General features: G+C 42.3%; 1 protein-coding gene and 1 long non-coding RNA gene across 10 annotated transcripts in view; one reads left to right on the top strand and one right to left on the bottom strand.

The window, feature by feature from the left end:
• Positions 1-11001, bottom strand: part of LOC108697437 — a 33882-nt gene extending 22881 nt beyond the window's left edge. The window contains exons 1-2 of the long non-coding RNA XR_001932430.2: positions 10903-11001; positions 7332-7522 (exon numbers count right to left, since the gene is read on the bottom strand). This is a non-coding gene — a long non-coding RNA (uncharacterized LOC108697437). The remainder of the gene's footprint in view (positions 1-7331; positions 7523-10902) is intronic.
• The window catches only part of dctn1.L (dynactin subunit 1 L homeolog), a 51194-nt gene that overhangs the window by 2425 nt on the left and 25805 nt on the right, over positions 1-22964 (top strand). For 2 of the 9 annotated variants that reach the window (XM_041591535.1, XM_041591507.1), the window contains exons 1-5: positions 11185-11339; positions 12963-13211; positions 14378-14456; positions 15248-15279; positions 20078-20098. In XM_041591535.1, coding sequence (XP_041447469.1) covers positions 11202-11339; positions 12963-13211; positions 14378-14456; positions 15248-15279; positions 20078-20098 — 519 coding nt within the window. In that variant the 5' untranslated portion in view covers positions 11185-11201. 9 annotated transcript variants of the gene reach the window in all.

Genomic DNA, 22964 nt, shown 5'->3' with positions numbered 1-22964 from the left:
GACTGTGCGATAGCAGGTTTATAGTAGGAGAGATGGTCCTATAGTAACAGTGCCGATAATAGTTCTCTGGGAAGGGAGTGTGACTGTGGGATAGCAGGTATAGTAGGGAGAGATGGTGTCATAGTGGGATAATAGTCTCTGGACTACGGTGACTGCTGGGATAGCAGGCGTATAGTAGGAGAGATGGTGTCTATAGTAACAGTGGATAATAGTCTCTGGGAAGGAGTGTGACTGTGGGATAGCAGGTTATAGTAGGGAGAGATGGTTGTCTATAGTTAACAGTGGATAATAGTCTCTGGGAAGGAGTGTGAACTGTGGGATAGCAGGGTATAGTAGGGAGAGATGGTGCCTATAGTAACAGTGGGATAATAGTCTCTGGGAAGGGAGTGTGACTGTGGGATAGCAGGTATAGTAGGGAGAGATGTGCCTATAGTAACAGTGGATAAATAGTCTCTGGGGAAGGGAGTGTGACTGTGGATAGCAGGTATAGTAGGGAGAGATGGGTGCTATAGTAACAGTGGATAATAGTCTCTGGGAAGGGAGTGTGACTGTGGGATAGCAGGTATAGTAGGGAAGAGATGGTGCCTATAGTAACAGTGGATAATAGTCTCTGGGAAGGGAGTGTGATGTGGATAGGCAGGTATAGTAGGGAGGAAGATGGTGCCTATAGTAAACAGTGGATAATAGTCCTGGGAAGGGTGTGACTGCCTGGGATAGCAGGTATAGTAGGGAGAGAGATGCGTGGGCCTAGTAACAGTGAGATAATAGTCTCTTGGGAAGGGGCTTTGACTGTGGATAGCAGGTATAGTAGGAGAGAGATGGTGCCCCGTATAGTACAGTGGAAACTAGTTCTCTGGGCAGGAGGGTGTGCACTGTGGGGATAGCACCGGCTATAGTATGGGAGAGATGGTGTCCTATAGTGAACAGTGGATAATAGTCTCTGGGAACGGGCAGGGTGACTAGTGGATAGCAGGGTATAGTTAGGGAGATGATGGTTGTCTATAGTAACAGTGCTATAATAGTCTCTGGGAAGGAGTGTGACTGTGGGATAGCAGGTATAGTAGGGAGAGGATGGTGCCTATAGTAACAGTGGATAATAGTCTCTGGGAAGGAGTGTCCTGTGGGATAGCAGGCTATAGTAGGGGAGAGATGGCTTGTTATAGTAACAGTGGGATAATAGTCTCTGGGAAGGGAGTGTGGACTGTGGGATAGCAGGTATAGTAGGGAGAGATGGTGTCTATAGTAACAGTGGATAATAGGTCTCTGGGAAGGGAGTGTGACTGTGGGATAGCAGGTATAGTAGGGAGAGATGGTGCCTATAGTAACAGTGGGATAATAGTCTCTGGGAAGGGAGTGTGACTGTGGGATAGCAGGTATAGTAGGGAGAGATGGTGCCTATAGTAACAGTGGGATAATAGTCTCTGGGAAGGGAGTGTGACTGTGGGATAACAGGTATAGTAGAGAGAGTAGTAGTAGTAGTAGTGACCCATTACTCATTTATATGCTTTACTCAAGGTGAGGCCTTACTAGGGACCTATAAAATTATGTTTTCATCCCTCAGTTAATGCACTTTTTCATGCAAGACTTTAGTTTAGGCCAATATTCTTCTATTTAATTACAAATAGGAGGAAAGACCATAAGGGACCTTGGGTTGGAAACAGTTAAACCCTTAGGGTGCAAGCAACATCAATAGTGCCAGTAGAGTCTAGCACTGACAGGAAAGGGTTAACATATCCCAGGTCTGGCAGTGACATGGTTATTGTATGTGGGAGAGACAAATGCAGAGAATGTTTGTGCTTTTCAGGTTGATTTGTGCCCTGTGAGTCCTCTGGCACCAGAGCCTTGATTTGCCCATGTCACAGGCATTGTGCCACTAGCCACGTTGGCAGAAATCTCTGATACACAACTCTCTCCTGATTGGCCCTTCATTTCTACCGCCTCCAATTAGGGAACACCAATAGCCAACTTGCCTTCCCTACTGGTTAATCACATTTCATGCAGCCTATCAGAGAGCAGTTATTTTCCAGCAATAAGCAAAAAACAAATCTCCAGTAACCAGGCAACCAGCTGAGTGACATCACCAATACAGTTTGTACTGGGTCCATATATAGTGAATAGTGTGTCCCCCTATTGTAAATAAGGATATTCTAAAGAACTGATGGGTTCCACATAATCACAAGGACAAGTAGCTTTATACAGGTCATAGAGTCATAGTGACATCCAATATCCTTGTATTTTACAGTAAGGGGTATATATTTATTTTATAAAATACAGGTTTCAGTGAGTCATAATACTCTGATCAGGTTACGCTGCTATAGTTCCAGGGGTACCCAGGGAACAAATAAACACTCACCCCAAATCTCCCCCTAACTGACCTTCAGACTGGGCCCCCTTAGCTCATAACAAGGTTACAGATATATAGAAACATTGGGGTGTCACCCTGCTATAGTTCCAGGGGTACCCAGGGTACAAATAAACACTCACCCCAAATCTCCCCCTAACTGACCTTCAGACTGGGCCCCTTAGCTCATAACAAGGTTACAGATATATAGAAACATTGGGGTGTCACCCTGCTATAGTTCCAGGGGTACCCAGGGTACAAATAATCACTCACCCCAAATCTCCCCCTAACTGACCTTCAGACTGGGCCCCTTAGCTCATAACAAGGTTACAGATATATAGAAACATTGGGGTAATAGTCACCCTGCTATAGTTCCAGGGGTACCCAGGGTACAAATAATCACTCACCCCAAATCTCCCCCTGACCTTCAGACTGGGCCCCCTTAGCTCATAACAAGGTTACAGATATATAGAAACATTGGGGTGTCACCCTGCTATAGTTCCAGGGGTACCCAGGGTACAAATAAACACTCACCCCAAATCTCCCCCTAACTGACCTTCAGACTGGGCCCCTTAGCTCATAACAAGGTTACAGATATATAGAAACATTGGGGTGTCACCCTGCTATAGTTCCAGGGGTACCCAGGGTACAAATAATCACTCACCCCAAATCTCCCCCTAACTGACCTTCAGACTGGGCCCCTTAGCTCATAACAAGGTTACAGATATATAGAAACATTGGGGTAATAGTCACCCTGCTATAGTTCCAGGGGTACCCAGGGTACAAATAATCACTCACCCCAAATCTCCCCCTAACTGGCCTTCAGGCTGGGCCCCCTTAGCTCATAACAAGGTTACAGATATATAGAAACATTGGGGTAACAGTCACCCTGCTATAGTTCCAGGGGTACCCAGGGTACAAATAATCACTCACCCCAAATCTCCCCCTAACTGACCTTCAGACTGAGCCCCCTTAGCTCATAACAAGGTTACAGATATATAGAAACATTGGGGTGTCACCCTGCTATAGTTCCAGGGGTACCCAGGGCACAAATAAGCACTCACCCCAAATCACATAAAAGACTATTTAGGGGCTGGAGACAAGAGGGTAAGAGATACACATACAGGTGATTGGCAGGATTCAGTGGGTGTGGGTCGGGTACTTTATTATAGATTTAGGGTGGCAGTTGGAGCTTGGCAGAATTAAAGGGCCGGGGGAACACTAAGGGAAATAGAGGGCAGACCGTTTTTCAGGGAAATAACCCAGAGAAAGACTCACCGGGACACATCACTACAAATGGGCTATGCGTGAATTGGGAGGCTTCGGATAAAGGGGAAATAGTTGCCATGGTAACAAAGGAAGAAAGGAAGCAAGGAGGAGGGGTGGGGGCTTCTCTGAGGAAATTCAATGTCTCAAGTGCAGACAAAATGCTTTTCCATCTCGGGTACCAGAATACAGCAGGAACAGCAGGAGAAACAAAATAGACATTTGTAGTCACATCAGCACATTGGTATGTCCTGTACATCTGGGTCCCTCCAGCTGTTATACAACTCCCAGCACCCTGACTTGCATAGACCTATGTACCACTAGTACATACACTTACCCTTTAACCTACTGTACTGGGTGTGACACAGGGCACTAACAGATCTTACATGGCTGTTCCTGCTGAATTGTGCTTAGTACAGAGGAATACCTATGCTGCCATAGTTTTATGGGATCTCTCTGTACAGACTATGAGCAAACTTAGGGGCTGTTCCTGCTGAATTGTGCTTAGTACAGAGGAATACCTATGCTGCCATAGTTTTATGGGATCTCTCTGTACAGACTATGAGCAAACTTAGGGAACTGTTCCTGCTGAATTGTGCTTAGTACAGGGGAATACCTATGCTGCCATAGTTTTATGGGATCTCTCTGTACAGACTATGAGAAAACTTAGGGAACTGTTCCTGCTGAATTGTGCTTAGTACAGGGAATACCTATGCTGCCATAGTTTTATGGGATCTCTCTGTACAGACTATGAGCAAACTTACGGACTGTTCCTGCTGAATTGTGCTTAGTACAGGGGAATACCTATGCTGTCATAGTTTTATGGGATCTCTCTGTACAGACTATGAGCAAACTTAGGGACTGTTCCTGCTGAATTGTGCTTAGTACAGGGAATACCTATGCTGCCATAGTTTTATGGGATCTCTCTGTACAGACTATGAGCAAACTTAGGGGACTGTTCCTGCTGAATTGTGCTGAGTACAGGTGAATACCTATGCTGCCATAGGTTTTTGGTATCTCTCTATACAGACTATGAGAAGCTTAGGGGACTGTTCCTGCTGAATTGTGCTTAGTACAGGGGAATACCTATGCTGCCATAGTTTTATGGGATCTCTCTGTACAGACTATGAGCAAACTTAGGGAATGTTCCTGCTGAATTGTGCTTAGTACAGGGAATACCTAAGCTGCCATAGTTTTATGGGATCTCTCTGTACAGACTATGAGCAAACTTAGGGAATGTTCCTGCTGAATTGTTCTTAGTACAGGGGAATACCTATGCTGCCATAGTTTTATGGGATCTCTCTGTACAGACTATGAGCAAATTTAGGGAATGTTCCTGCTGAATTGTGCTTAGTACAGGAGAATACTTTTGCTGTCATACTTTTATGGGATCTCTCTGTACAGACTATGACCAAACTTAGGGGCTGTTCCTGCTGAATTGTGTTTAGTACAGGGAATACCTATGCTGCCATAGTTTTATGGGATCTCTCTGTACAGACTATGAGCAAACTTAGGGGACTGTTCCTGCTGAATTGTGCTTAGTACAGGGAATACCTATGCTGCCATAGTTTTATGGGATGTCTCTGTACAGACTATGAGCAAACTTAGGGACTGTTCCTGCTGAATTGTGCTTAGTACAGGGAATACCTATGCTGCCATAGTTTTATGGGATCTCTCTGTACAGACTATGACCAAACTTAGGGGCTGTTCCTGCTGAATTGTGTTTAGTACAGGGAATACCTATGCTGCCATAGTTTTATGGGATCTCTGTACAGACTATGAGCAAACTTAGGGGACTGTTCCTGCTGAATTGTGCTTAGTACAGGGAATACCTATGCTGCCATAGTTTTATGGGATCTCTCTGTACAGACTATGAGCAAACTTAGGGACTGTTCCTGCTGAATTGTTGCTTAGTACAGGGAATACCTATGCTGCCATAGTTTTATGGGATCTCTCTGTACAGACTATGAGCAAACTTAGGGGACTGTTCCTGCTGAATTGTGCTTAGTACAGGGAATACCTATGCTGCATAGTTTTATGGATCTCTCTGTACAGACTATGAGCAAACTTAGGGACTGTTTCCTGCTGAATTGTGCTTAGTACAGGGAATACCTATGCTGCCATAGTTTTATGGGATCTCTCTGTGACAGACTATGAGCCAAACTTAGGGACTGTTCCTGCTGAATTGTGCTTAGTACAGGGAATACCTATGCTGCCCATAGTTTTTATGGGATCTCTCTGTACAGACTATGAGCAAACTTAGGGACTGTTCCTGCTGAATTGTGCTTAGTACAGGGAATACCTATGCTGCCATAGTTTTATGGGATCTCTCTGTACAGACTATGAGCAAACTTAGGAGACTGTTCCTGCTGAATTGTGCTTAGTACAGGGGAATACCTATGCTGTCATACTTTTATGGTATCCTGAAAATAAAAATCTAGATAGTTTTTGTTATTTAGAATGGCAGATCCTTGTTTGGTTTTTACTCAAACAACAGGAGGCCAATGGGAAGAGATAGGGTAATAATTATCTGTATTTATCAGTCATGGATACTAGGAGGACTGACTGATCAGTGGCCACTTACTCACATGAATCCTGTATCACTAACACAGTAACCAAATTATGTCCTTATGTAGGAGCTGCCACTTGGCTTGTCAGGAAGACATTTCCCATACACAGTAATGTAACAGCAGTCCTTCCACTTCAATACAGATTGCTTGAGCCTAGGCAACGCCTCAGATCTCATCCCTATGTATAACGACAGCCTGGGAATGTCCTGCACAGAGGAGATGGTGCTATGGCAGCTCCCACCAATATGTTTAAGATTAAGATTTAAATGGGAAATTCAGTTGAAGGGTAAGTGGGTGGATGTTGCCAGTAGGAAACCTCAATAACTATAAATTAGAGGTCTGTGCAACGAGGGAACATTCTGGCAGTTCCCCAGTCGGTGCCCAGGAGTATTTCACAGCCAATAACTGGCCCATAGAGGGAATAATAAATTGGAGGCAATAAACAGACCCAGATCAATAACCCACTGAGCCGACTGTTGCTCAGAGCAAGAATTAGAGCGGCTGCTGCTGCTTAAAGGGTAAATAACCTTATGATTCACCCAAAGCATTAGCAGGGCAGGAGCGGGTAGGAAATGGCGAGTGATGGCCCATGGGAGGAGAGCAGCACAGACTCCAGCGGGTTTGTATTTGCTGTGTGTGGGGGGCACAGGTTGGGGAATTCAGCACAATACAGGCTGTAGAACTGGGAACAGACATTTGTTACTGTAGAAGCTGTTGTTAAGAATCAGTCAGGGAGACATTGCAAATAGTTCCTATGAGCTGACAGAGCCCTCGCCCATGGGCATTAGTGAGTCAGAATGTCACATATAGGCAGGTTTGTATGGTTGTAGCAGGGGGTCAGCAAGTACAGTACGTGCAGTTACAGACCAGTGAGTCTGACACACAGCAGCTCTAGCCATACATGTTGTTACCCTGCACTTGTGTTGATGTTAAATCAGCAGCTGGACGGGGAGCCGCATGGGACATAAGCAGTTCAGTTGGTGAGCGCACACAGCACGCAATGCATGGTGGGAGTGAGGGAAATTGTGCAGATCAATAAGCGAGTTTCAGAGCAACAGCCGCTACAGGGTCTGCCTGGTCTCGGTATCCGCTTTATTTAGAGGCCGCATTGAGCTGGAGAGAGAGAACACGCACAAGCAGGGGCTCATACGCACAGTGTTCCTTTTAGGCAGGAGCGACGCTTCACAACAACACATTTTCTCACTGCGCATGTGTAGCCAGCTGCGTTCTGAGCCTCGGTGCGAATCCTGTGTTCTGATTGGTGAATTCTCTAGTGTCCGGGCGAGGCTTGAGACGCGCTGCTGTCACCGGTAGCTGAGTGTATGTGACTCGGGCGCGCCTCGGTCTGAAAGCAGAAGCGACGGATTAGTGTGTGGGGTGAGTGTTGGTACCGGGCGTAGTTGGGAAGGGGCCCCGAGTTCAGTTTATGGGACTGCTGCCCGCACATAGGGGAACACTGATCCGGCATAAAGGGAGCGCCCTGAACTACCACCAATAGCTGCTCCTTATTTATTCATCCCTCAGACTTTCCCTCACACCTCCCCCCTCATTAACCTTTACCTACTCACCGACACCTCCTGCCCCCCTCACCCACATGTCTTATATAATCATAACCCACCCCTCTATATACACTGGTATCTCCAATACAGTCTCTTCATCTTAAAATACTCACCCCCCTATATACACTGGTATCTCCCATACAGTCTCTTCATCTTATTACACTCCCCACTATAAACATTGGTATCTCCCATACAGTCTCCTCATCTTAATATAATATACTCGCCCCTCTATATACACTGGTATCTCCCAAACAGTCTCTTCATCTTAAAATACTCACCCCCCTATATACACTGGTATCTCCCATACAGTCTCTTCATCTTAAAATACTCACCCCCCTATATACACTGGTATCTCCCATACAGTCTCTTCATCTTATTACACTCCCCACTATAAACATTGGTATCTCCCATACAGTCTCCTCATCTTAATATACTCACCCCCTATATAGACTGGTATCTCCCATACAGTCTCTTCATCTTAATATAATATACTCGCCCCTCTATATACACTGGTATCTCCCAAACAGTCTCTTCATCTTAAAATACTCACCCCCCTATATACACTGGTATCTCCCATACAGTCTCTTCATCTTAATATACTCACCCCCCTATATACACTGGTATCTCCCATACAGTCTCTTCATCTTAATATACTCACCCCCTATATACACTGGTATCTCCCATACAGTCTCCTCATCTTAATATACTCACCCCCTATATACACTGGTATCTCCCATACAGTCTCCTCATCTTAATATACTCACCCCCTATATAGACTGGTATCTCCCATACAGTCTCTTCATCTTAATATAATATACTCGCCCCTCTATATACACTGGTATCTCCCAAACAGTCTCTTCATCTTAAAATACTCACCCCCCTATATACACTGGTATCTCCCATACAGTCTCTTCATCTTAAAATACTCACCCCCCTATATACACTGGTATCTCCCATACAGTCTCCTCATCTTAATATACTCACCCCCTATATACACTGGTATCTCCCATACAGTCTCTTCATCTTAATACAATATACTCACCCCCCTATATACACTGGTATCTCCCATACAGTCTCTTCATCTTAATATACTCACCCCCTATATACACTGGTATCTCCCATACAGTCTCCTCATCTTAATATACTCACCCCCTATATACACTGGTATCTCCCATACAGTCTCTTCATCTTAAAATACTAACCCCCCTATATACACTGGTATCACCCATACAGTCTCTTCATCTTAAAATACTCACCCCCCTATATACACTGGTATCTCCCATACAGTCTCTTCATCTTAAAATACTCACCCCCCTATATACACTGGTATCTCCCATACAGTCTCTTCATCTTATTACACTCCCCACTATAAACATTGGTATCTCCCATACAGTCTCCTCATCTTAATATACTCACCCCCTATATAGACTGGTATCTCCCATACAGTCTCTTCATCTTAATATAATATACTCGCCCCTCTATATACACTGGTATCTCCCAAACAGTCTCTTCATCTTAAAATACTCACCCCCCTATATACACTGGTATCTCCCATACAGTCTCTTCATCTTAAGATACTCACCCCCTATATACACTGGTATCTCCCATACAGTCTCTTCATCTTAAAATACTCACCCCCCTATATACACTGGTATCTCCCATACAGTCTCTTCATCTTAATACAATATACTCACCCCCCTATATACACTGGTATCTCCCATACAGTCTCTTCATCTTAATATACTCACCCCCTATATACACTGGTATCTCCCATACAGTCTCCTCATCTTAATATACTCACCCCCTATATACACTGGTATCTCCCATACAGTCTCCTCATCTTAATATACTGACCCCCCTATATACACTGGTATCTCCCATACAGTCTCCTCATCTTAATATACTCACCCCCTATATACACTGGTATCTCCCATACAGTCTCTTAATCTTAATATACTCACCCCCCCCCCCTATATTCACTGGTATCTCCCATACAGTCTCCTCATCTTAATATACTCACCCCCCTATATACACTGGTATCTCCCAAACAGTCTCTTCATATTAATATTATATACACTGGTATCTCCCAAACAGTCTCTTCATCTTAAAATACTCACCCCCCTATATACACTGGTATCTCCCATACAGTCTCCTCATCTAAATATACTCACCCCCCTATATACACTGGTATCTCCCATACAGTCTCCTCATCTTAATATAATATACTCACCCACCTATATACATTGGTATCTCCCATACAGTCTCATGCCCCCTCTTCATTCATCTTAATAGGGTCCTGCTGATATCGTCAGTCACCCCCATGCATTGTAGAGGGGGCCCCCCTATAACCACAGGGCGGATTATAGAGTTCCCCATACACTTAGTCACCCACAGCACAGCCTACTTACATACATCCTTATAACCTACACCAGAACTGAATTACCCACATGTATTATACTGGGCTCCTCCTGCAAAGTGCCAGTCCCTCCTGATCAGTAACATTAGTGTCCCCTCATATCCCCCCCATCTTCATGCAGATTAATGAGCTCCCTGTGCTTATCAGCTGCAATTATTATATTGGTCCTGCCTCCCACATCAATACCAGCACTCAAGCCTCCAGCACAATATGGCTTCTCATAGCCACCCCTGTGTAACAACAGTGCCCCATTATAACATTCAGCTATACGGAATAATCACAAGCCCCACAACACCATCAGCTGCATGATTATAACTGAGGGGAGAAAAGGGCAAAACCAAGGAAAATAAAGGAGGGGAGAGTAATAGAAAAGCGGAGAGTAGAACAGGCAATGGTACAAGAGGCCGGATGATAGGGGTGATTTATAAGAGGGATTCTCCTTATACCCCCAATTACCACAGCCCCCTATTATAATAATGGAATACGCCTACCAGTTGTTTTATCTCATAACTCCCATGTATTATAATGATCCCCTATTTCATACACCTACCCCCCAGGATCACCCCTATGGGTATAATAGAACACTGGCACATGAATGTCAGTGAATTGCTGTATTTAATGTATTATCCTCACTCATATACACTCCCACAGTGACTGTAAGCTCCACCGGACAGGGACCTCCATATTGTTTAATGCACAGGCTGAGTATAAATAATACAAAATATATCATATGAGTAACTATATACCTACCGTCTACCCATCAGCTATGCCACTGCAATGGGAACTTCAATTGAAAAAGAAAATCCCAGGGAGGCAGTGTGGGAACTCACTAACTAATGTAGATTTACCCAGACTAGTCATACACACAGCAACCAATCACAGCCTGGCTTTCATAACTCACACTGCAGATGACCAATAAGAGCTCATTTCTGATTAGTTGCCTTAGTTTGGTGAATTCACCCCAACTGTGAGTCGTTTCGCTGCATCAGAGCACAACCAATCAGAAGCTTGCTCTCATTAGTCTAACATGTGCTAATTAAAGCTAATTAATGACATGGGATACCTCACACAGACACTTTTGTTACTGGACTAGTGAGCGAGTGCAAGGGATGGAGGCAAAGGAGTTTGGGGGGCCAACCAGACCAGTATCATGGAGATCTTCCCTTGGTGGGGGAACAGCAAAGGAGGTGAGGAATTAAATGAGCTGTGCCATCAGGGGGCAGTAGGGGAGAAGCTGCAGTGTGTGTGTATATATATATATATATATATATATATATACGTACGTACATTTATATTAGGGTTTTGCCCCCCCCCCAGATACATTGTGCATGGACACTCAGCTGTATGCATGGCTTCTTAGAAAGCAGTGCAGTCTGCATCTCATGAATGTCCTGCCAAGTAATATATATATATATATATATATATAAAAAAAATAGCCATTATTATGCCTGGGTGCAGAATCCTCAAATAATCTCCGCACTCACAGGGCTTAAAACTGAAAAAACAATATTTTATTGCAGAACTAAAACTGACATTTTGGCCAAACCCAAGGCCTTTCTCAAAGTGCCAAATCTACAAAGTATATGCTTTAATTCCACTTAATGGAGGAAAAACAGCCCCCTAATCAATGATGTTATACTAAAGCGACCATTTAAAATATACAACATATACACCTATCAATTTCAAATACACACCCATTAATAAACTGAATCTCCACATTTATTCAATCCGTCAATGAATGTCCAAAAGTTAAAACAAGAGACAAAAAATAGCATTTTTAACAGTATTGTAACGCCTCACATAAACTATAAAACCATTGTTGTTCATGTGTCATTCTCTGAGTAGGTGACTTATAGTTCAACACTACCAGTCATGAAGTCGGCTACTCCCCATGTTCCACCCTGGTTACTACAGATCCAGTACAGATGATCCCATTCAGCCTCTTTAGTTTAACCCTTAATGAATAGCTTAGCGTTACTTAGTATCTTTGTGCTATATCCCTAATTTATCACTTAACTCCCACCTACCGCACATACGATCACTCTGTATTATTATTACGGGTCCCAAGTACTAACCCCTTAGCTACTAATTCTGCCTTACTGGGCACATAGTTATGCACTGTTAAAATAAATGGATCCATAAGTGTTGACACATACCACCTAGAATCACTTCAAATTCGTCTTGTTTACTTCATGTGACAATTCATCAATATATGCAAAAAAAAGCTGATAATCTGTACTAACACTTTAAACCCCAAAAACATCTGAGTGTAATTTACTATTCCCATTCTCTATCCCAGTGATATGGGCCCCAAATTGATATAATCTCCATAGTATAGGTAAAAAGTCTAATCACACCTCCCTGTTGCTTAACTAAACATCTTTGTGTCACTATTACACCTCATGTCACGAGCACAATTCAGTCCAAACTCCATCACTGTGATGCTCCCAGTAGTAGTGAACACCTTTCCCGTCTATAAGTCTCATTGACTCGATGCCATCACTGGGGCGATTGTTCAATCGTAAATTATAGCCATTATATCAGATACAATTTTACCAGAGAGGGGATTAACTTTACCTAACAGGCCGATGGCCCCACACATTACCAGTTAAATTCAGTAGACTTCTAGGGCATCCGGCCCTTCCTTGAAGCTAATGTATCTGCTGCTTCAGTGAAAGAAGCTGCACAATGACAAATCGTGCTTATCAGGATTCTGCTAATATCAAGGGGTGCCCTGGTGGTAACATGACACTAATTTAGGGGTGCATAGTGTATCCAGGCTGAAGAGCTTACATTCTTTCATTTCCCAGACCCCGAGCTCCAGCGCCAGAATGAGTGTGGAGGCCACGGGCAAGCCTCTGAAAGTGGGCTCCCGAGTGGAGGTGATCGGCAAAGGATACCGGGGGACGGTGGCTTATGTGGGGGCCACTCTCTTCGCCACAGGCAAATGGGTGGGAGTCATTCTGGACGACTCAAAGGGAAAGAACGATGGCACCGTGCAGGGGAGGAGATACTTCACGTGTGAGGAGAATCATGGGATATTTGTGCGGCAGTCCCAGGTAATCACATTAGGGGGGGGTATATATAATCTGTAGGGATGCACTGAATCCACTTTTTTTGGATTTGGCCAAACCTCCGAATCCTTTGTGAAAGATTCAGCTGAAAACCAAACCTTAATTTGCATATGCCTTGTTTTGGGATGAAAAGGCACATGATTTTTCCGATTTGGTTCCGCCAGGCACCAGAATTCTGCTGAATCCAAATCCTGCTGAAAATGACCAAATCCTGGATTCAGTGCATCATTAATAATATGTCACCGAATATTCACTTCTGTGCTACTACTTGTGACCCTCTGGCCCGTTTTGTTACCTGACTGTTTAGTCATTGTCTGAGCTCCATCTCTTGCTAGAAATAACATTCTGAAATAAAGCTTTGCCTCATGAGATTTTTTATTTTTATAGTTTTTATTTGTCTTTTTCTTCCTCAAATGGGGATCACTGATCCCATCTTAAAAAACAAATGCTCTGTAAGGCTACACATATATTGTTATTGCTTCTTTTTATTCCTCATCTTTCTAATCAGGCCTTTCCTATTCATATTCCAGTCTCTTATTCAAATCAATGCATGGTTGCTAGGGGAATTTGGATCCTAGCAACCAGATGGCTGAAATTACAAACTGGAGAGCTGCTGAATAAAAAGCTAAATAAGTCAAAAATCACAAATAAAAAATGAAAACCAGTTGCAAATGGTCTCAGAATATCCCTCTCTATGTCATATTAATGTGAACAACCCTTTAACTTTTCATTAAAGCTCTCTATTATTCAGCATCCAACGTACTGCATGGTTGCTAGAGTCATCAAGCTTTAGCAACCAGAAAATCTTTGGAACTCCAAGCCTGAGAAATAGTTCAAAAAGCATAAAAATGAAGACTAACTGCAGATTGTCCTAGAACACTTATTATCTACCGCATGATAACATGGTGAATTGCCCCTTTACCTTGAGCAGTTAGCACAGTATTGGGGTATCAGGAGAGAACAGAACATCAGATCTTTGTATATTTGGGCAGAAACATCCAAATGGAGCCACTTGAATACATTAGGTAGCCCAGATGAAAGAGGGGGGCACACAGTTTCCTACATCACCATTAACTGTCAGTGTCTGGGATAATACTAACGGCATGTCTGTTGATCTTGTTTATGCATGAACTGTCACTCATGTCTTTCAGATCCAGGTTATAGAGGATGGAGCCGACACCACATCCCCCGAAACCCCAGAGCCGACTGCTTCTAAGGGTCTCAAAAAAGGTAAGTTGTTGCCTCACTGAGTCTATAGGGTCTGTAGCTTTATACTGTCTGCCATAGAGTTTTACTGAAATTCCACTAACTAAATATTTATTAAACTACATATCAAGCCAGAATATTTGGATTAATATTAAACGAGAAGTAAAACAAGTGAAAAATTGATGAGGGGGTTATTGTAAGACTTTCAACAATGTACATTAATTTTCTTTTTATTCAAAGATATTAAGGGATACATGTACTGTTAATATGAATGAATTATGTTACAACAGCGCCACCTGCTGGTCTGTCCATCAGTCTGACAAGTCAAGGTAGTTGTCAGGAGAAAGAGAGAGGCGGCTCTGATGTTCTTCTGCTTAGGAAAGATGGGAGAAAGCAACTGGCTTCCAGTTTGAGGAGGTGATGTTGGGAGCTCCTGTGGAGCGCGCACATAGGGTCTGGCACAGCTGAAGTCGCCCGATCGCCTTTTTAGAGAACAGGAAGATCATTTTTGTAATGATATTTTCACATAAAGCACTTAAAATATGTAAAATTGTGCTGGGCAGATGCATTGTTACAGGGGTATAGAATCGATTTTGAACTATCATTTTTAGTGTTACTGGTACGCGAATCCCTTAATATCCTGGAATTAAAAAAAAAAAATAAAGAATGTACATTGTTACAATTCTTAGACTAACACTCTCATCAATTTTACATTCACTTGTTTTAAAGGTTTACTTATCCTTTAAGTGTATTGTGAATCCCAGGGCTGCCCCACCCTGCACTGCTCACACCTGCCTTTCCCATTTCTTTTATAGACGTGATGGAAACACCAAAGAGCAGCAAACTGGTAAGTTGGGCCAAATATTTGTTGTTGAATAAGGGAAGGCCGTTACAGAAGCAACACTTGGGCATATTATGGGCTGCACAGTAACAGGAAGAACCTAAAGCTTCACACTGTGCTGGTTATATGTATTATATGTTATATATTGTTCTATCTGTATAAATACCCCATGGTGTCATGTGCAGTTGATCCACTGCAAGTTACACACATTCTTCTTTTCAATAGAACACTATCCTCCATATGTAATAAAATGCACTAAGTTTGCCCAGGAGCAGTAACCCATAGCAACCAATTAGATGCTTGCAGTAAATTCTACCTGCTGATTGGTTGCTATGAGTTACTGCTCCAGGACAAACTTATCCCTTATAACCTTGTTCAGTCTCCCCTTGGCTACACATACATTACTAGGAAATATTTGACTATACATCAGTGAATTATTAGGAAAGGTTCTGCTGAACTCTGGGGAGATGATTGTATCCAATCCAGCAGTACCTGCCATTATAAAGGTACAGCATGTACCATGTGTATCACCTCAAGATAATGCCCCTTCAGGTGGCACAGGCTAAATGCCCTGTATATACAGAACATTGTGCCAGCTGCCTGCTCTATGTAATGCCCTCGGGCCTGCCTTGCTTATTATGGGGTTTCTCAGAGCTGGGGAGGGCGGCTCCTGAGTGATTGGGGATAAAAGTGGGTGGGATGTGTCTCTAGTAGGAGAAGTGGTATCTAGTGAGACCATTAAATCAGCTGTGTTAAAACACTAAAAAAGGAATCAAATCCACATGGAGGCAGCTCTCAGAAGTGCAGAATCCTTGGCTTCATACGCACCAACCAGAAGATGCGCAAAAAGAAAAAGAGAGCCTTTGCCATTCTGTAAATTCACAGGGAGACACAACTTCCTTACTGAGCCTGGCAGTTTAGTCACAACTGGTTTTATGCTTAAAAAGAAAAAGAGAGCTCACGGGAAAACTCCCATAGTGTATCACCAATGGTATAGTTGCAAGGTTTCAAATCCTCTTACCACTTAGCAGGGAATGTGAGGAATATGTAAGAATATGGATCAGGTTAGAATATGGTTCAGGTTAGAATATGGTTCAGGTTAGAATATGGTTCAGGTTAGAATATGGTTCAGGTTAGAATATGGTTCAGGTTAGAATATGGTTCAGGTTAGAATATGGTTCAGGTTAGAATATGGTTCAGGTTAGAATATGGTTCAGGTTAGAATATGGTTCAGGTTAGAATATGGTTCAGGTTAGAATATGGATCAGGTTAGAATATGGATCAGGTTAGAATATGGTTCAGGTTAGAATATGGTTCAGGTTAGAATATGGTTCAGGTTAGAATATGGATCAGGTTAGAATATGGATCAGGTTAGAATATGGATCAGGTTAGAATATGGATCAGGTTAGAATATGGATCAGGTTAGAATATGGTTCAGGTTAGAATATGGTTCAGGTTAGAATATGGATCAGGTTAGAATATGGATCAGGTTAGAATATGGATCAGGTTAGAATATGGATCAGGTTAGAATATGGATCAGGTTAGAATATGGTTCAGGTTAGAATATGGTTCAGGTTAGAATATGGTTCAGGTTAGAATATGGATCAGGTTAGAATAATGATCAGGTTAGAATAATGATCAGGTTAGAATATGGTTCAGGTTAGAATATGGTTCAGGTTAGAATATGGTTCAGGTTAGAATATGGTTCAGGTTAGAATATGGTTCAGGTTAGAATATGGTTCAGGTTAGAATATGGTTCAGGTTAGAATATGGTTCAGGTTAGAATATGGTTCAGGTTAGAATATGGTTCAGGTTAGAATATGGTTCAGGTTAGAATATGGATCAGGTTAGAATATGGTTCAGGTTAGAATATGGTTCAGGTTAGAATATGGTTCAGGTTAGAATATGGATCAGGTTAGAATATGGATCAGGTTAGAATATGGATCAGGTTAGAATATGGATCAGGTTAGAATATGGATCAGGTTAGAATATGGTTCAGGTTAGAATATGGATCAGGTTAGAATATGGTTCAGGTAAGTGTTCATCGCAGTGCTCCCCTATATACTCACAAGCACAATGTTGAGTCGCTTTTCAAAATCCAATTTGATCCGTCAGTGTTTCAGCAACTAATATCTACTCACAAAGTGGATAAAAGTGCAAGCGGTATAAATATCAAAGAAGAAGACGCTGACTGCTCCTGATTTCCAACAAGTTTCGTGAGGCTCCTTTAATCCACTTTGTGAGTAGATATTAGTTTTTACTATTTATACATCATTAAAAGCTTTAATGCACAATTGTATCTTCTATTGTTTTCTCACACTGACTCAGTGGGTGGCCATTGCTGAAACACTGACGGATCAAATTGCATTTTGAAAAGCGACTCTCAACATTGTGCTTGTGAGTATTTAGGGGAGCAGTGTGATGAACACTTACCTAGGGTTGCCACCTTTTCTGAAGAAGTTTACCGGCCGGTGTGGGGGGGTCCATCATGCGAAAGGGGGCGGAGCAACACCACGCAATGGCCAAGAGACTGGAAAAAAAACGTAAGTTATGAGTGAATTGTGGGCAGGCCAAGGGCTTACTTGCCGGCCCCGGCCTTGGCAAGTGTTTTACTGGCTAGGCCGGTAAAATACCAGCCGGGTGGCAACCCTACGGTTACCTGATCCATATTCTTACCTAATGTCCAACCTGCTGTCAGTTATTGGGACATTGGAAGTCTTCATAGAATTCAGTGACTGATGTGAGAAGATACTTAATATCTGCCAGCTTTGTGCCCCTGTTGGCTTCGATCATACAGTCAGTAGCCAGGGGCTGGGGTGATTTGGGGAGAATGCCAGTGACTACCTACCTTAGTACCTGTGGGGCTGTTACAGTTCCATACTAGCCCCAACTCTCTATAAAGTTTCCTCACCTACTTACTAGTACATCGGATTCCTTATCAAAAAGTAAAACCTGCAGCATTAATCAGGAATAAGATACATAAATACACTTAGAAATATATATACAGTCATAATCGGTATTTAGAGGGATAAGGCATTCTATGAGGGGGTGAGGGAAAGGCTTAGATACTACAGGTACAGTATCTGTTATCCAGAAAGCTCTGAATTACATAATGCCTATCTCCCATAGACTCAATTTTATCCAAATAATCCAGATTTTAAAAAAAATAATATATATATATATGTATGTGTGTGTGTGTATGTGTGTGTATATATATATATATATATATATATATATATATATATATATATATATATATATATATATATATATATATATATATATATATATATATATATATATATATACGTAATAGAGGATCCGCACTCTCATTTTCATTTTCAAAGTGATAGTTTTTATTTTCACATCACAATCCGACGTTTCGGTCCCTCCTGGGGACCTTTCTCAAAGGTCCCCAGGAGGGACCGAAACGTCGGATTGTGATGTGAAAATAAAAACTATCACTTTGAAAATGAAAATGAGAGTGCGGATCCTCTATTACGTATACTTCAAGCATTGATCGAGCACCTCGCAATCGCCACTGTCAGAGGTGCGGGCACTCCAGAAAAGTTTATATATATATATATATATATATATATATATATATATATATATATATATATATATATATATATATATATATATATATATATATATATATATATATATATATATATATATATATATATATATATTTTTTCTCTAATAATAAAACAGTATGTACTTGATCCCAACTAAGATATAATTAATCCTTATTGGAAGCAAAACCAGCCTATTGGGTTTATTTAATGTTTACATGATTTTCTAATAGACTTGATGAGTAGATATGAAGATCCAAATTACAGAAAGATCCATTATCCGGAAAACCCCAGGTCCCAAGCATTCTGGATAACAGGTCCCAGGAGCAGATCTGTTGGTCCAGACATGGAGGCCGTTAACCAGCAGGGGGCAGTACTTTATTAGTCTCATCACTGTGTGTAACTGGCACTGCAGATAGTGTGAGAGGTAAGGGACCCGTATTTGCAGGAGCCAAAGCTTATTTCATGCAGTCAGTCTGGTCTGTGTGTCTGCAGTGAAACGAGGATCTCTATTCCAGTAGTTTACAAGATTTTCACTGCTGCACTTTTACCCGGCTCTCTTATCTGGCTCCTGACGAAGGCTTCTGTGCGGAGCCGAAACGTTGAATCACCAATAAATCTCCACTTTCATTTGAATTATTGACTTGATGTATTTGTTTGTTCTACAAATTGTGCTGGAAAGCAGATCTAATTTGGTTCTGTGGCTGTTGGGGTGCAGTGGGGAGCCTCTACGCCGGGCCCTCGTTATCGCAGGTAGTGTCCTCAGTAGGGAAGCACCGAATCCTTCGTGAAACATTTGGCCGAATGTGAACCCTTATTTGCATATGCAAATTAGGGGTACATTTTTTTTACTTCCTTGTTTTCTGACAAATAGTCACGCGATTTAATTTGAATATGCAAATTTGGTTCGGCCAAATATCAAATCCTGGATCCGGTGCATCCCTAGTCCTTAGTGGTACAGTGAGTCTCATCTTCCCCCTGTACCAGTGTATTTATTACTGATTAACCCATTCACCTCCTCACAGGCTCCCACAGTACCAGTGTATTTCTTAGTGATTAACCCATTCACCTCCTCACAGGCTCCCACAGTACCAGTGTATTTCTTACTGATTAACCCATTCACCTCCTCACAGGCTCCCACAGTACCAGTGTATTTTTTAGTGATTAACCCCTTCACCTCCTCACAAGGTCTCTAATCTGTCTAACCTTTCCGCCTCCTCATGCAGCGCGGTGTGAAACCCAAGAAGGTGCTCTTTTACTTTATCTCCTCCCAATCACCTCCACAAGCGCATGAAAGCTGCCCATTCATTGTTGTGCCATTCATATGCCATGGCATGCCCACTCCCTGCATGGTACTTTCACTGGCAGCTCCACTGGGGTAAGGGCATCTTGAGAAGTCTCTATATCCGTGCCTAGTCTATAATAAAATGATTTCACCTCTCTTCCTTTAACTGTAATAAAGCCACCCCCTATTTGTTGCTCCTCCCCTATTCATATCCCGTCTCACTGCATGCTGGGAAATGTACAGTCTGTGCCCACACCGCTTCCTTCCATTGGCCACTGAATGCCACTCATTGTCTGTATCTGTGTCCCAGGAATGCTGTTATCTGATCACATGGATGTGTTGGCCAATCGGATATTAGATTTCTAGCCAGGGACTGCGCTTGTTTTCCTGTGCCCTCACCAGTTGGGTATCTTGTGGGATGCCCATTATACCTGCCTGTTCTTTATATCCCCCTGTGCTTGTCAGATCTTGGTTACATAAGGGGGTGACTTCATATGTACAGAGTGTGTGCAGTGCATAGTGACATCACAGCGGCCTATTGAGTGTGGAACACATGCAGGGATAACGGTCACTGTGATGGCTTTATTAACCCCGTCTGGTGTGACAGGTTTATCTGTACTAGAAAGCCTTTGCATCAGATCTACGGATTATACCATTCACAAATGCACATACCCCCTGCCCTGTGAAAGGACTTGTTCACCTTCCAAACACTCTTTTTCCAGTTCAGTTGTTTTCAGATTATTCTCCAGAAATAAAGACTTTTTTTCAATTACCTTCTGTTTTTTATAGTTTTTCCAAAATTGAAGTTTAATGTTCATGTCTCTACAGTTTCAGTCTGGCAGCAGTGATCCAGGAGCAGATTTTGCTACGTTTAGTCGCTACAATTAGTTGCTACATTTCTCAGCAGCATCTCTGGAGTATTAGCAACTATTGTATCAATTCTAACAGCTGCCTGTAATGAGACTGAGTCCCTCAGCAGGGACAAAGATAAGACATGTATCAATTTAGAACAGTTTACAGGGTCGGTGACCCCCCCCCCCATCTCATAGCTGCTTTAGAGAAGGTAAAAAATGTAACTTTCCACTTCAATATTAGAAAAACAGTGACCGATAGAAAATAGAAAGTGATTGGAAACATCTTTATTTCTGGTGATCTGTCTGAAAACAACTGAACTGAAAAAGTGTTTGAAAGTGAACTTCCCCTTTAATGTCAGCCCCTCTAGTATGATGTGCTTGTCTGGCCATCTCTAGATAGTCCCCATTGACTACAGAGCAGATTCTGGGTGCCCTAATGAAAGCTCTTTGTAAAGTCTGACTACAACTCCCAGCAACCCTTCAACTGTAGGGAATTCTTAACGTTCTAGTTCAGCAGCTTTGCAAGGACTAAGCTGATTGTCATTGTTCTGTATTTCCTAGTGTAATATTGTCCCTTTATATGACTCCCCAGTATATACACACAATATACGTGCCCCCCATACACATTATACACTGGTCCCTCAGTGAGTCTCATAGACTAATCTCTCCTTGTCATACTGGTGCCAGGACTGTGGGGGTTTAATGGCTATAAATCCTCCTGTGCAGACTTGTACAGATCTTATTTGTCTTGTACAATACTGATCATTGTTTACTAAATGCCACCAGCCTCTAGTATCTGTAATCATGCTGAGTCTGCACATCTACACAACTACTTCTATTCTAAATTATTCCTACTCACACACGTGTCCAGCATGTCTGATACACATGAATACCTCTGCTTAATTCTATTGTATCTCTCTGTGCAGGCTGTTCCTGCTGAATTGTGCTTAGTACAGGGAATACCTATGCTGCCATAGTTTTATGGGATCTCTCTGTACAGACTATGAGCAAACTTAGGGGCTGTTCCTGCTGAATTGTGCTTAGTACAGGGAATACCTATGCTGCCATAGTTTTATGGGATCTCTCTGTACAGGCTATGAGCAAACTTAGGGGGCTGTTCCTGCTGAATTGTGCTTAGTACAGGGAATACCTATGCTGCCATAGTTTTATGGGATCTCTCTGTACAGACTATGAGCAAACTTAGGGGGCTGTTCCTGCTGAATTGTGCTTAATACAGGGGAATACCTATGCTGCCATAGTTTTATGGGATCTCTCTGTACAGACTATGAGCATAGGGGGCTGTTCCTGCTGAATTATGCTTAGTACAGGGAATACCTATGCTGCCATAGTTTTATGGGATCTCTCTGTACAGACTATGAGCAAACTTAGGGGACTGTTCCTGCTGAATTGTGCTTAGTACAGGGCAGGGCCGCCATTAGAAATCACGGGGCCCCGTACAACAAAATTTTTGGGGCCCCCTGGGCCCCGCCCACACTAACGACCAAGCTCCACCCCATATGCCGCCCACTCCACATCGCAGTTAAAAGACCACACAGACATCATCGCTAAAAAAGTAACCCCCCCACACAAGTTATAAAAAGCTATTGATGGTCAGGGCCCCCTTATAAGTTAAAAACAAATTGGGGCCCCAAAAAAAAAATTTTTAAAAAAATTTTTTTGAAAAAAAAAAAAGTGGCAGGGGCCCCCTTACAAGTTGAAAAAAATTGGGGCCCCAAAAAATTTAAAAAAAAAAAAATTTAAAAAATTTTTTTTTTAAAAAAAAAACATTGGTGGCAGGGGTCCCCTTATAAGTTAAAAACAAATTGGGGCCCCAAAAAATTAAAAAAAAAAAAAAAAAAAGGTTTTTTTAAAAAAAACATTGGTGTCAGGGGCCCCCTTACAAGTTAAAAAAAATTGGGGCCCCAAAAAAATTTTTTTTACAAAAAGATTGGTGGCAGGGGCCTATAGAATATT

The sequence above is a fragment of the Xenopus laevis genome, chromosome 1L (assembly GCF_017654675.1).
Source record: "Xenopus laevis strain J_2021 chromosome 1L, Xenopus_laevis_v10.1, whole genome shotgun sequence".
Classification (NCBI taxonomy): domain Eukaryota; kingdom Metazoa; phylum Chordata; class Amphibia; order Anura; family Pipidae; genus Xenopus; species Xenopus laevis.
Note: the sequence above shows the minus strand (reverse complement) of the source record. Positions and strands in the feature narration are given on the sequence as shown.